General features: G+C 40.1%; 1 protein-coding gene across 1 annotated transcript in view; it reads right to left on the reverse strand.

The window, feature by feature from the left end:
- LOC140931518 (uncharacterized) overlaps positions 1-6,923 on the reverse strand; it is a 45,670-nt gene extending 38,747 nt beyond the window's left edge. Inside the window, exon 1 of the mRNA XM_073381330.1 lies at positions 6,755-6,923. Within this exon, the coding sequence (XP_073237431.1) occupies positions 6,755-6,923 (169 nt within the window). The remainder of the gene's footprint in view (positions 1-6,754) is intronic.
- Positions 6,924-14,212: the final 7,289 nt, after the last annotated feature.

The raw sequence follows: 14,212 nt of genomic DNA on the forward strand, positions 1-14,212 counted from the left end.
AACAAGCTGATTGGGTAGTGAAAGTGCAATATGATGCAAATTTTAAATTCTTTTTTAACAGTTGATGGTTTGAGCCGAGGAGTCATTTCAAACGTAGGTGGAATGTGATCGTCTGGGTTGTGTGGGAGTTTAAGTCTTGAATAGGGTTGCTGTTGAGACGTTAAACCGACGTTTGGCAGTCATCTTCAAAAACAATATTTTATTTGGCCCTTCACAGTATGACAACTTTAAGTAGCCGTGTACTTAATCATATGTTATGCTTTAATAGAGCGAATTTCACGTCTTGCATATTAACGAGAAGAACATAGGGACTCGCGAACAGCTACTTCTGCCAAGTATTTCGTCACTAGATTCAAACTAATGAAAACCCACTGTCTTATGGAGCTCTGGGCACACTGTTAGAATCATGCTGTCCGGCACTTTGCCTAATTTTTATTGATTTCATATACTATGTAAATTTAAGAGACAAAGGCACGCTTTCAGGAGCTCAACAAAAGAAGTGTCGCTTTGGTCCCAGAGTGCAGTGCGAGAGACGGCCCTGTCTGTGGAAATAGTTAATCAAAATATTTTAAGGACAACTCCTTCTAAAGCAGCTTAAAAATATTCCTACAATTAACAGTAATTGTAAATATTTGTAAGAGCAACGTTTATCTAAAGTTTCTTGCCAAAACTCTAGTTGTTTACCGTCCATAGGGGCAGTTTAGCCGGTCAAACTTGAGATATGACCCTCTTGGCAAAGGGAAGCTAATTTTATCCTTTCTATATGCGTGCAGTATTCCACGTAATGAGTCTCAAAAGACTTTATCACCACCCACACATGCACTACGTTTCCTGAAAGGAAGAAACCCAGTGGATCCTGGAAACTGTTATTAGATAAACCCTCAACTCGTTTCTTGGTCATTCAATGCAATCATTGCGAACGCAGTCGTTGTTTCGTGGTTTAACTTGTTTTAATTTAGTGATGATAATTCTTTTAGAAAACTGTCACTTCTTTCCGAAAGCCAAATAATGTTAAGGGTTTTTGGTGATGATCCGTGGTAAGTGCATGGATTATGTCTAGAAAACGTCCGCTTGCCGCACGCAATTCCTTTCATGGAACATTCAGGAAGTATTCTTTCTGCGGCTTTGAAACAGCCAGTAAAGGGTAAGCTGATGCCCACAGTAAGAAACGTGCATCTGATTTTCCGACGTTCTAGAAGAAGATCTAAAACAGTCATTAAGTAGAAGCAGCTAACATCAGTTCAGGATTTTTTTTGTGTTCTTAGAGGGATATGTGCGTGCAGTCTGTTACAGGTGTAAGCCAATGTACACAACCGCAACCTTTTCGAAACCACGTGAAAAAAAAAAAAAAAAATAGCCTTTATTTAAAGAGGGTAACACCTAATAGCCAAAGGCTAATAAACTTGTGGCCCTCATATATTTTACGTCTCCTAATGGAGACGGGACCGCCATTTTACGTGGTCATCCGAGCCACGCGAAGGTCCAGCCGCCTGCAGGGCAAAGGAAGTACCTTCATTTCTCAGTTATTTTTAAGACCCTGAGTATTGGTCCGGCCCCGGGAATCGAACCCGCGACCTCCCGCTCTGCAGTCAAGCGCTCTACCGACTGAGCTAATCCTGCCGCGGTCAAACAGCGTGCACGTGCACTTAAAAGTAGAAAGGCTTACTTAGAATAAACCCCCTGATCCTACATTCCATGGCATTCTACTTTGAACTTCCGCTTATTAAATGAGTGAACTGCTGCAATGCAGTCAAACTTAACAAAATAAGTTAACAAAATAAGCGATAACGTCTTCTCAGTCAAAGCTAAAACGGCCTTTGCGAGTATCGGATATTCCGGGATGTTAGTGCTCCCTAAAATCCACTAGTAAGTTTTAAGAGAGGTTAAGCATCACGTTTATGTCAAACGGCAAACGCGAATTTGTACCACGTGACTAAGTTTCCCCTTTACTTGTCGTTTACTGTTCATTATATCTACACAAATGTTGGTAGTTTCATGCAATTTTCTATCAATTAGATTAATTAGAATTGTTGTGAGCTGTTTTTATCCGCTCATTTTCTGTTTTGAGAAATTCTAAACTTTAATTTGGCGTTTGTCCCTCTGTCACTTAAGACTTTTCTCCCACACGAAATTAGATGAATCTAACCGCACCGACAAATTTTCCTTGCGAAATCAGAGAGCGCAATAAACAAACCCACACACATAATCCAGATTGAAGACAAATGTTCTTGCATTTTTGGGTGCAAGCCAAAGTAAGAAGTACAGAAGTTAATCCTTTTTTAAATCTTTATTCATCGTGCTCAACGGAGCAGTGGCAGCAGTTTTTATTCCGCTTGTTGATATCTTTAACCAATTTTAGAACACATAATAAATCAATGGCTATAATCAAGGTCCTGTGAGTCATTTTACATTACAAGTTATAACCTGTGTTTCTATCCTTACAAAATATGAGCTTGTTTGATATGCCTATATCATAATGTCCATCAATTACGTAACTCTCTAATGAACGTCCTATTAAATAATGACAACAATTTTAACTCTGATAGTATAGTATCACAATCATCATCAGACTTAGTAATCCATCTGGTGGCTCTTCGCTGTACAGCCTCTAATTTATCAATGTTACGTTTAGTATGAGGCTTCCAAGTTTCCCATGAATATTCTAATAAAGGTCTCACAAGACTACGGTAAAGTGTTTTCATAGTATCAATGTCCTTTAAGTCCCTACAAGTCCTTTGAACCAACCCTAAAACCCCATTAGTCTAAGCAGTTGTTAGTTATCAACTTGTTGGTTCCATGAGAGGTCACCAGCAGTAAACAATCCTAAATCTTCACATTAACACTTTCCAAAGGTTGACCCTCGATATTATATTTTCTTCATGTCGTCACATTTGCTTGCAGTCTGTGTGAGGTGCAAGCCAATGTACACAACCGGAACCTTTTAAAAACCACTTAACAATAGAGGGGCTTAATCCCCTACCTGTAGCCTGCGTGGCAGCTTTAAAAGGAAAAGGAGAACGCGGAAATTGGGTGCGTGAAAGTGCAAAGGGGCGCGCGAGGAGGGGGAAAAATGGGAAAAGAGGGGGAAAGGTTCCCGTTTTCAACATCCTCGCGCGCCAGAATTCCTGCTTCCCCTTCCCCTTTTAACACCTGCTACGCAGGCTAACCCCCTTAGTGAAACCCTGCATAAAACATATGTAGGCGTTAACATCTCACAGCTAATCTTGCATACATTGGAAATCCAGTTTCAGACTTTTCAATCCAACATGTACACGATATTCGGAGAATCTAGCCACACATGTAGTACAAAAGTAAAACTCAGGAGTAAATCATTTTATTTACCACTTGACAGTTTTTATTTCCACTTGTTGACATCTTAAACCAGTTTTTGAAAATTAAATAGTGTTACTAAATTATGGCAATACTGCTTGCCTTCTAAAAGCGTGAGGTTTCTTCACTAAAAAAATATTTTACGGCGCATGTATGCAAAAAAAGTTACTTATCAAATACCGTAGTAAATATTTTTTATTTTCCCGGTTAGACCTAATTTGACAAGATTTTTTCATTCTACAGCTTTTTTGACCGAGGTACATCTCAATACCGCTTAATCGACGATTAAGCAGTCTTTAGACTGAAGTAATCACGCTCCCAAGAACTAGCAGAGGAGACTTGAAAATTAGAAAACTAACTCAAACAGTTGTTTTTCACGTTTAAATGGTATTATTGATCCTTTATTTTAGGTCATGTATGTTGTATGCAAGTTTTATGCGCGATCAGAGAAAATATTTGACTGATGACAACACTGCTAAAGCTCTCTTATACTGTTTTCAGGTGGCCTAAGTGTCTAACATTTATTAAAGTGAAAGCAAAATGTGAAGTCCCATCACGATAACGATAAACTGTTAGATTAGAGCGAAAAACGAGAGTGAAGAGGTGGCCGGCTTACGTTATTTAGGCTGGCTGAATTTATCTTTTCGGGCAACTTTTTTTTATAAGGGTAATTGATCAGTATCTCAACACATTTACTTCCTTACACTAAGACGATACGCCGAGACACTCAAAAGGCTATCCTCCTTATTTGCTAAGTGGTTTATACCTATCCAGACCTTAAAGGTTAATTATCGAATCAGAGGTATAAGCTGCTAGTCGAGACAATAAGTCTGGTCAGATTTAAAAATGTATTCTCCTAGCTGGTCATTAAACAAGGTATTGTCATTCACGTATAGAAGCTTCTCCTAACCATGCAGGTTCAAAAATGTAGTACAAAGAAAACAACAACAACAACAGCAAAACACGATTAATACTAGTAGGAGCATCAGGCATGCAGTCAACGTTTTCTAAGAGGAACACCTTTGGGGCGCGCACTGAGTGTCCGTCTTATAAACAGTCAAATAAAGGGATCAGAGAAAGGAAAAGACCAACAGTAGATGTCCATTTTACCGAGATACCCTTCTTATAGAAATTTCCGTTAAGACAGAGTCGACTGTATCATCTCTCGTATAATGAGGACTCCACCCTGCGATCAGAGCCTCCTTTTGTCTTCTTGATCGAGGAGGAGAAAAGGAGGCCCTGTCTGAAACGCGTCAAGCCTTTGAGATCGCCGCAGCCCTTCGTATTTCACTGTCTTACAAGGTATCAATAATCTCGAAACTTAAGGGTCATACAAAAAGAGGTTAATCTCGAGAATCTAAAATTTTTAATAAAATCCATCGAGCGGTTTCAAAATTATTCGCTCAGTATTTGTTTAAGAAGACCAAAAATGTTTACAAAAGAGAGCGCCTCAGTACATATTAATCAAATCCTTCTTTCTACATCGCTCGCTTTCACTCACGTTTTTAAAGACAAATAAAATTTCACTTCAAAAGCGCTTCGTTTTCTATAGATAACGGCCGAACATGAACTATAAATCTGTTTATGGTACGGCAACCAAAATTACGAAGAGTGATACGATGTACCCAACATTTCCAACATCCAGGTCTACATGTAACTTGATTGACACAATTAAGTGATTTGACGTTTTTATGATACGGTCATTTTTGTTTGTCCCTGGGAAAGGTCCTGTTAGGGTAGGAACCCAGTTAGGGTAAATTCCGACAATCGAAATAGCCTTTGAACAGCCACGTTCGTCTCAAAGTCTATGATTTATTATCACACTAGGGATATCCCACACGACTGTCCGTCTCTTTGTGTTATAAGAACCCTTAAAACGAAGTTTGTTTTGCCTAAGCTTTCCTCTGGATCCAGTTCTTCATCACGATCATCAGCGTCTTGTTGTGCAGATTTGCAATGGTACAATTAGTACGTACAGAAGTTTACTGCCAACAAAAATATAGAACATTTAACAGTTGCTGAACATGAAACCGAGCACAACTTAATAAATTTACGACAAATTTGTAATTTACGGATTCAAAGATTATTTGTTTATTTCGGCCTGAAATGATGGATATCCTTTGTGGTTGTATTTCCTACCATCGCCGATTTCCTTCTTTTCTTGGTCGTTTTGCACGGCCTCTACACAACACAACACAAACGTAATGCAAATTAAAAGAAGGGCCGGGGCGCTCCACAAAATCGCCATCATCTGGGAAGGAAGGAGTACTTTTCAAACGCAGATTTACATATATTTCTATTAGATTCCAAAGCTTTCCTTATCAGCCCCTTACATATTTCAAATACGCATGTTTTAAACGACTAGGCCGCTTGAAGTGATGACCCTGTTTTGGCCGAGCGGTCAATGCCAGCCACGACTTCTTTCAAGTTCAACGACTTCGAAGCCCGATTTACATGGTTTATTTTTTCATTTTCCCAACCTATTTTCGACTTCCAGATAGAGTAATATATAGTTTTAGCTAGGGCTAAAAGCAAAGCTCCCATTAATAACTTTATAATTTAGATCAAACAATTAACTTGTATTCCACAATTCAGTTAGCTTTAGAGCACATTCATGTGACTTTTTAGGGAAAGGTCAAGTGATTTTAGAGAAAAATAATTTGCAAACAGCCCAAGAGTGAACCAAGTCTTACTTCAAGTTGATAGCCTCATATGTACACCCAAAAACTGGTAATCACATTTGAGAGCCATAATGGATCTTGATCACTGTTGATTAATTAGGCCAGGAAAAAAAATCAGACCGAATTTTTAGCGTTCGACAAGTTTACTTTACAAAATCTTGCCAACAAACTTCTGGGTGCGTGTAAACCAACCTTTTGTACCATTTATACATCACATCTGAGGTGAAACAGTACTATGAGGCACTGTTTTTATCATACAGACCTCGGACAGAATGCAGTATTTCACAATTTTGCAATACAAATTGCACTCCGCCAATGGCCGAATTTATACTAGAGACGAGTTATTCGTCTAGACAGATTATTCGTCAGACGGATAATTCGTCTAAGTATAAATCCGAAGAAGAATTTTTCTCCATAATTTGTCTAAATATTTTAAGTGGGAAAACGACCGCGGGAAATAGTAAACGTTGCCAAAATAGAGAAACCGGTCCCTCTCATGTGGAAACTCCGTCAAAAAAACCGTCTACGTTTCATCTAGATATAAATTTAGAGACAGACGAATTATCGCTAACAGACGAATCAGGCTCAGAATTTTGCTTCATAATTCGTCTTAGCACTGAATTTATACGATAGACGACTTATCCGTCTGAGACGGGTAATCCGTTTAAGTGGATAATTCGTCTCTAGTGTAAATTCGGCCTATATTCAGGACGATCGAAGCACGCCTGGGTTTTTAGCTAAACCGTTAAAAAAATTTCCAAAGTCATCTATATTAATTATGCAATCCGGCATCCTGTAGAGTCCCGCAACCAAGAGTCTGTAGGACTTAAACTTGAGAAACACCTGTTGCTTGTTATATGTTCTTTGTATGTTTTCCTCTGTCTTAGGGGATCCTGCTGCTGCTGACGACATCGCTCTGTACAAAGTAGAATGCCGAGATGGGAGGAATATTGAATCTTCCAGCTCCGAGTTAAAAGGCGTTTTTACCTCCCAATGGCCAATCCACCAGTCCTTTTTTTTCCCTTAAGTAAAAGATCATGGAACGTTTCTGTCTTAAGGAGCTTTCCAAATTACACTACTACGACGGCTATAACGATGCTGATCATAATGTCTGCCTGAGATTTTTTAGAAGTTGTTCCATCGAATACAGCAACTGGCGTAGTTTACCGCGGCTCTATACTATCGTCCAACCAGACAGGGACACTCTGAAACGTACATCTAACCTCGTGTTACCGATAATCGAGTGTTCCTAGTTAACAAGTCCAACGATGGAATGGCTCTTAAACCAGCTCTGCGATATGTGCCATTTATCCACAGAATTGTAGGGTTAGAGGACCCGAATTTTTTTCCTTTTACGACATTCAAAAGGTTAATCAGATGAGTGAAGGGGAATTGATAAAACTTCTCAAATCTTTAGATTTTGTCACCAAAGCACATGGGTTCCGAGTTAGTAGTATAGACGGTAAAGTTTCGTTTCCTGTCGGCTGCTATTACAGGGCGAGCAAAGGAGGAGCACCACGAATTGAGCACTATGACAACGACAGCCGCAAGGTTGTGCAGACATGCAAACATTGTCTTTTAAATGGGACTGAAAGTGTGGTTTCCTGTGAAAAATGCAAAGAAGAAGGAATTGTGTGCGACGAATGTGAACAAGTTGGGCATACAAGTATAAAGACGATAGAAAGCAAGTGCATTCGTTGTCAGGTTAGCAAGTTGGAGTGATATCGATTACAAGAGTTGTCATGGGTGTCTGACTCAGAAGCCTCCCAGAGAAGCCATATGTCTAGTATCGCAAATGAAGACACTAGAGTTCCTGTTCCAGACCCTCCGCACGTTCTTAAGCTAGTAAGGAGTGGGTTCTTCAATTATTGGGTTCTACACGGAAACTATCTTATTAATCTGAAGCTGCTGCGTTCTGCCAGGGAGGATTCCAACCAGGCTATTTCCAAGCCAATTGCACAGTCACTTCCCCCAGCTGTATACGCAACAAAGATCAAATGAACATGGCGACTGCTGTAGGCCTCTTTAAAGAGAACCTGTTAAATGTTTTTGCCATATGACCCATTAATTTGCGCCCTTGTTTCAGAACAGGACAGACTTTGGCGGCAAAACCCAGCTAAGAGCATCTTAAAATTTCCCACCGCAGTTCCATTTTCTTCAAAACACAGCATCCTGATCATTACAGATAAAGCGAAATCAACGGTGTACATGGCGAATATGCACAACCGGGTGTGAATCATTCCGATTGCAGGTCCAGGTGTTGGAATTTGCAGTCCAACTGGCTTGGCTATTGTTGTGAACTCTGGCGCGCAGACAAGCTTCAAAGTTGTTGACGTCGCCCCAATTTTAAAAAAGAGTAGAGCGTTGCTACAGATTGATTTGGACACTGGTGACGAAATTGGAGATGAAGAAGCCGTTATCAGGACAGGGAGAGTTAAGGTTCACGACATCCAGCTTTGGTCAGACAAGCGTAGAGAATTTAAACATTGGCAAGATTATTTCATTAACGTGTGAACCAAATGGTCAAAGAGAGTAAATGACTGCTAACACTACTTTGTCTGGATTGTCTTGCAATAAATCAATTTACAAGTTTTGCGACTTTGATACAAATCAATCGCACAACCGATTCAAGATGAGAGCCGAGAATTACTATGCCTTTAGCGGCGGCAAACAACCGTTATGCATATACCAGGGTCTTGATGGAATTTACGTCAGTCTCCACAACAAGGGCATCCGATGCGTAAAGCAACTTAACCAGGTCCGAGTCATTGATGTCTTTGACAAAGCACCATCTTTAGTACTAGGTATGACGAAAACCTCCGAAAAGCTAGTATTCTCCGATGCATCTGACCACACTCTTAATTATTTCGTTTATAGCAAAGTGACAGTAACATTGGGTGAATAAGAAGGTTTTCGAGATGGTTACTCACCTTGCTTCAACTCTCCATCACACATCACGTCATATCAAGAGAACATCCTCTTTTGCGACGTGAACGACAAGACCCTGCGTTTGATGTCAAGTATGAGTGTTTACAAGCAATTTGGCGGGCAGCTCTCGGCCTTTATAGGCCTTTTCAATCTAGATAAAGATTTTGCCTACCAGGGAGCGGGGCTAACACTGGACAGAGGAATTGCGACACTGAAAGACCTTGCGACCACAACGAACACTAGAGAACGAGCAGCTTACTTTTGCACAGGGAAGCGATGCCCTCAGGGCCCAGATCTGGCACTCACGAACCTTCCAGAGATTCCTTTTCGATGCTTCTGAAGTCGTTCAAGAAAGTAAGGGAGATTCTTGATGACTTTGACCACTTGAAAGAAGGGCTTTTGTTTTCTTCCTTCACTCCCTTAGATTTGGAGCAATTCTTTAGTGGAATTAGAACACCCGCTCGCCCAACCCCCGACATGAACGACTACGCATCGCGGAGGCCCAGCTGCATTTTAGAATCTAAAGAGAGGCTATACCAATCCTCGCTAACCTTTTATACCGGTCCTCAAAGCCATCACACACATAGAAAGCTGGGTCTAAAGACACCGGAATGGCTTCGAAAGTCCCACGGCAAGAGTAACGAGGATGTGGACGAAGAAACAAGCGCGGAGGAAAAAGAGAGACAAAAGAAGGCATTGCAGGGCTTTGCGAAAGAATTCGGACGGGGTATACGACAGCAAAGAACAAGAGGGAAGACCAAAGAAAGACCTGGTACACTTCCACTTGCTCTGAGTGTGTTCAGAAGGAATGCGTCGGCACATGGAGAAGTCGACCAGCTGAAAGAGGTTCAAGGGAGTGAAGGACAAACTACAGTTCATGACGCCGTCGAGGAATATGAGATTATCTTTTCAAAAGGCGATGTAGTTACTCTCAAGCACAACTACAAGAGGTATATCATTCCTTTCTTCCTTGCAGTTCTTTCAGAAGACCTCCACCATAACGGTGACGCATTCCTGGAAGATCGAATGAGTTTGAGATGGCTGGAATAGTCAGATGAAGATCCCCTTGTATACAAGACTGGGCACCAGGACGATAGGAATTCACCTGATAGAGTGTTTCATCGGGAAAGTTGAAAATAATAAAAGATGGAAGCATTTTCTGTTTGAGTCGCCTTGAAGAACAACGCCTAGTTGCATTGCTCCAGGGGTCAGTTGAATCAGATGATTCATCTGAGTCAGGTGGTGACGAAGAGGAAAGGGAGCAAGTTCAGGTGGACAACTTTTTAGAGCCCATTAGATTCGAAGCTGGAAGGAGTAGGTCTGGAAGACCTACAACCAGATATGTCCTTTGACAATCTAGTCATTAAATCAGGAAAAGCCAATGGTGGGCTTGATACAGAAAAGCTGTTGAACTCTAGAACCTGTGGCCTGCATCATTTAATTTTGTACTTTATGTAAGGCAGGTCGTTTGCTCTTGGTAATTGATCTACACCCCAACAACATCAACAGGGATGGCGGAAAAGAAATTCCAGAAGTTTGGTTGCCCTTAACCAAGAAACACAGCAGTAGGAAATCCGTAAGACAGCAGACCAGTGAGGGAACAGCTCATACAAAACGCACCAATCTCAGCAGTTAAGCACCGACCAACCAGAACCGAGCTTGGAGTCATATAAGTTCAAAGTGTTGCAATTACTGATAAACACTCGCAGTACACAGTTGAAACGTCGAGATCTACATCATTAAGTGACTACATCGTGAGACAAACGATTACACTTTATCAATATTACAGTAGACCACTAACGCTTGTCAGCCAGAGGAACCAGAGGTAAAATATTTGGTAGCAAGAGATAGGACATTAAATTTTTATTAACTGGACAATTTATCCGGGCAAGTAGATATTAGTACTGTACAGGAACTGGAAAGCTAGAGAAAGACCTTCGTTCAGAAGTACCTTCCAGTGCTGTTAATATTCAACCGGGGACCAACCACTGTTATTGCTGTTGGGCTAAAATTATACTGATTTATTCAATTTTGAATCTTATGCTTTCTTGTGATTGGCTTATTAACCTGCCTTGCTAGTATGATCATGAGCAACACTAATAATAAACCTTGGTAAATACTCTTGCTGAACGTAGCATATGAAAAGCTCAACTTTCCGCCACAAGATCTTTCAAGACGTGCGATAGAGAAAGGGAAGTGACCTACTTTTAAGTTATAGATTAACAATAATGCACAGAGGTTAACTCATCTATATCTTTAAAGCTGTGATAGAACTTAAAACTTCAACTGAACCTTAGAGGTAGTTGGTTGTCTAGGTAGTTAGTTATATCTTATTTGTTATATAGAATTAACTTTTTATTATTGTACTGCAAGAAGTGCGTTTTAGGCAATGGATGTGTCTTGAATCGTATATGAAACCCTTTATAGACTTTATAACATGAGAAACGCATCTATTGTTTTGACTCACACGGATGAACCGAGGTAAACATTGAGATTGAAGAGAAACGTAATTAACTTGTTTCCCTTTGTGAAATATTACACACGAAGAAAAACCTTCTACGTGAACAAATTTTTGAAAGAAAACATCAGCAAGCGGTCACTGATTTCATACATTTTGCAATGGTGCCCACTCAGACACTTTTGGCGGGAAACAGTCTATTTCTATGCCCAGGTGTCATGTGACCTCCAGGTAACCAATGAGAGCGCGCGATCTTGGGCAGAACATTCCAGCTCTTTGATTAAGATATCATCCAGGGTAAAAAATTATCATTTTTCTAAATTTGCAATTTTTAGACGATTAAATAGAGCTCATCATGAGCTTTCTTTTAAAAAAAATTCCAGGAAAAAATGTTTTTTCTGTGCAGACTTATGGATTGCAAAAGTTTTTTCTATGCTAATTATTTTAATTGATCGTTGACAAGTCCTGTCATACTTGATACGCGTGCCGCTGTTGAACCAAGCTAATCACGCAATTTGACAAATCGTGGTTTACAAGTATTGTGCTCACTGTTTTTCCCTGGAGTTTGAAAGTGAATGCCTCCAAAGAAGAAAAAAGAGCTTGTCCGTTTTCGTCCTCGACTCCAAGACAAAAGAAGACGACAAAATCGTTTTGCCGCCAAAGAGTGGGCTTCGAAATTAGCAGAGAGCGACAAGAACTCCTACTACAATCCTACTAAGAACTCCTACTACAATCAAGAAATCAATCCTGAAAACCCCAATGAAACTACCGCGGAATCGAGTCTTACGAGTTCGTTAGCGAGCGGGGCTAGCTTTTTAGGCCGCGAAACAGCCAAGCGAGAGACGAAGTCACGAGCGGTCCCGCGCCATATAAAAATCGGATGAAGTACTGTTTTGAAAGTCTATATTGTAGCTGGAAAGAAGCTTCAAGAAAAACTCCAGAAAACGGTTTGTTGTCGATTTTTCAAGGGAAGTGTAGAACTTTTAAAAAATGTATCGAGTAAAAGTGGGCTTGGCTCAAATTGGCTTGTCCGGTGCGAAAGTGAAAACTGCTCGTTGCAAATAACTAACGAAGCTTTATCGACAACACAAAGGATCGAACAGAGGAGAGCCTTGAAATAAATTGTTCATCTGTTGTCGGGTTTCGTTTTCAACTCTTCCTGCTGTGTCACTATTGTTGTCCCTTCTCTGGTATGCATCAACATTGACAGCTTTGGTGTTATAATCTGTTATAATCTCATCACGGGTAATACGCCGCCAAAAATCTTTGTCCACTGTTTTCTCGAAATGAAAATCAGGGCAAGGTGAGGGTACGTTTTAAACTCCAAGTTGGCAACCCCTGAACCAATTTGGCTGAAATTTGGCCAACTTACTGTCAGATAGTTTTTCTAAAAAACCATGTCTGCGAATTTTGATTTCTTTTTTCGTTTTTGAGTTAGAGAGTTTTTTTCACAGGTAGTGCTAATGAGTTGCTATCGCTAACTTCACCTGCTTATAACAACAGAACAAACGCAGTTGACAAAAATCTGAGACACGGTTTTTTTAGTCAATCATGTTAAGAATCGAATGTGTTCTTAATTGGCTTCTTCCGTTAATTTTTGGCTGGACTGGACTGAAATTTACAGTGACATCGATATTCACAAAAAGCTTCTCATTTCTAAATCGCGTTAATATTTTGATTTTTTAAAAGAAATAAGCAATAATCTGGAACTTTTAAGCTTTTTAGAAAATGTACAGTTTATGGGGGTATTTGTTAAAACAAAAGCGCTAGCGCCGATCAACGCGAGGAGGGTACTTGGAGGTGGATGATACTTTAAATGCCTTAATCCTGGACCAGGTAGAACTCTCTAATACCCTTAGTAACTATAATTACTTACAGTGAAATTGTCCCTATATCTTTTCTCCTAAGTGGCTTTATTTATCAAATGCTCAAGAAAAAGACCCACCTGTAGTGGCGCGAGTCAAATACACCAGAGGTCTCTCCAAGGCATAGCGGGGATCAAAACTGATAATTATAACGTTGACAAATGATAAACCAACGGTCAGCACTTGTACAGTGTAATACATATCAAACACCAGAACTTGATGTAGACATGACTGCTGGGCTCTTTTAAGAAAAAGTCGCCACATAACAAACATGGGCTGAGCCATAACTCCTGTGAGGCAATCTGCAAAGGCCAGGTTACTCAGTAAAATGTTGCCCGGCTTCTGTAAGGAGTGGGTCTTCATTACTGTGACAATGATGACCAGGTTGCTAAGAAATGCAAATATGGCATGAGATCCGTTGACAGTTAAGTTACGAGTATCATATCATTTAGTTAGGCGACTGTGTCGTTCCTGTGTATTCCAATTCAGGGTTTTATTCCGCAAATGGCAGCCATTTGTCTTCTGTGGATTAGACGGCCCTTTTTTTAAAAAAGATCGATAAAAAGCAATTAGTGCAAAAAATTAATGTTCAAAATGTATCTATAGTGTGTTTATCTAAGAAATAGGAACTCTCTTTATAACCCGACAAAAGAAAAAAAGCAGGCCTATTTCTTTTTTAGATTTCTCTTTTTCGTTCTTTAGAGCTGTGTTTGAAGCGAAAAAGAGCTTGATGACTGTTGACAATATTGGATCGCTCATTATTTTAACCGTGTCATGCTTTGAATTAAATGTTGAGTTGAGTGTGTCTTTCGTCAAAAGTGTCAAATGACAGTTGGCCTAGGAACTGGAAGTCCACAAAACTTATTTGCTAGCTGCACGCCTGAAATGTATGCAGACCTATGTAAATGTTATGTTCACACGGCACTCAGTGGACGAAATGTCAACCAAAT

Source organism: Porites lutea, chromosome 1 (genome assembly GCF_958299795.1).
Source record: "Porites lutea chromosome 1, jaPorLute2.1, whole genome shotgun sequence".
NCBI classification, from domain to species: domain Eukaryota; kingdom Metazoa; phylum Cnidaria; class Anthozoa; order Scleractinia; family Poritidae; genus Porites; species Porites lutea.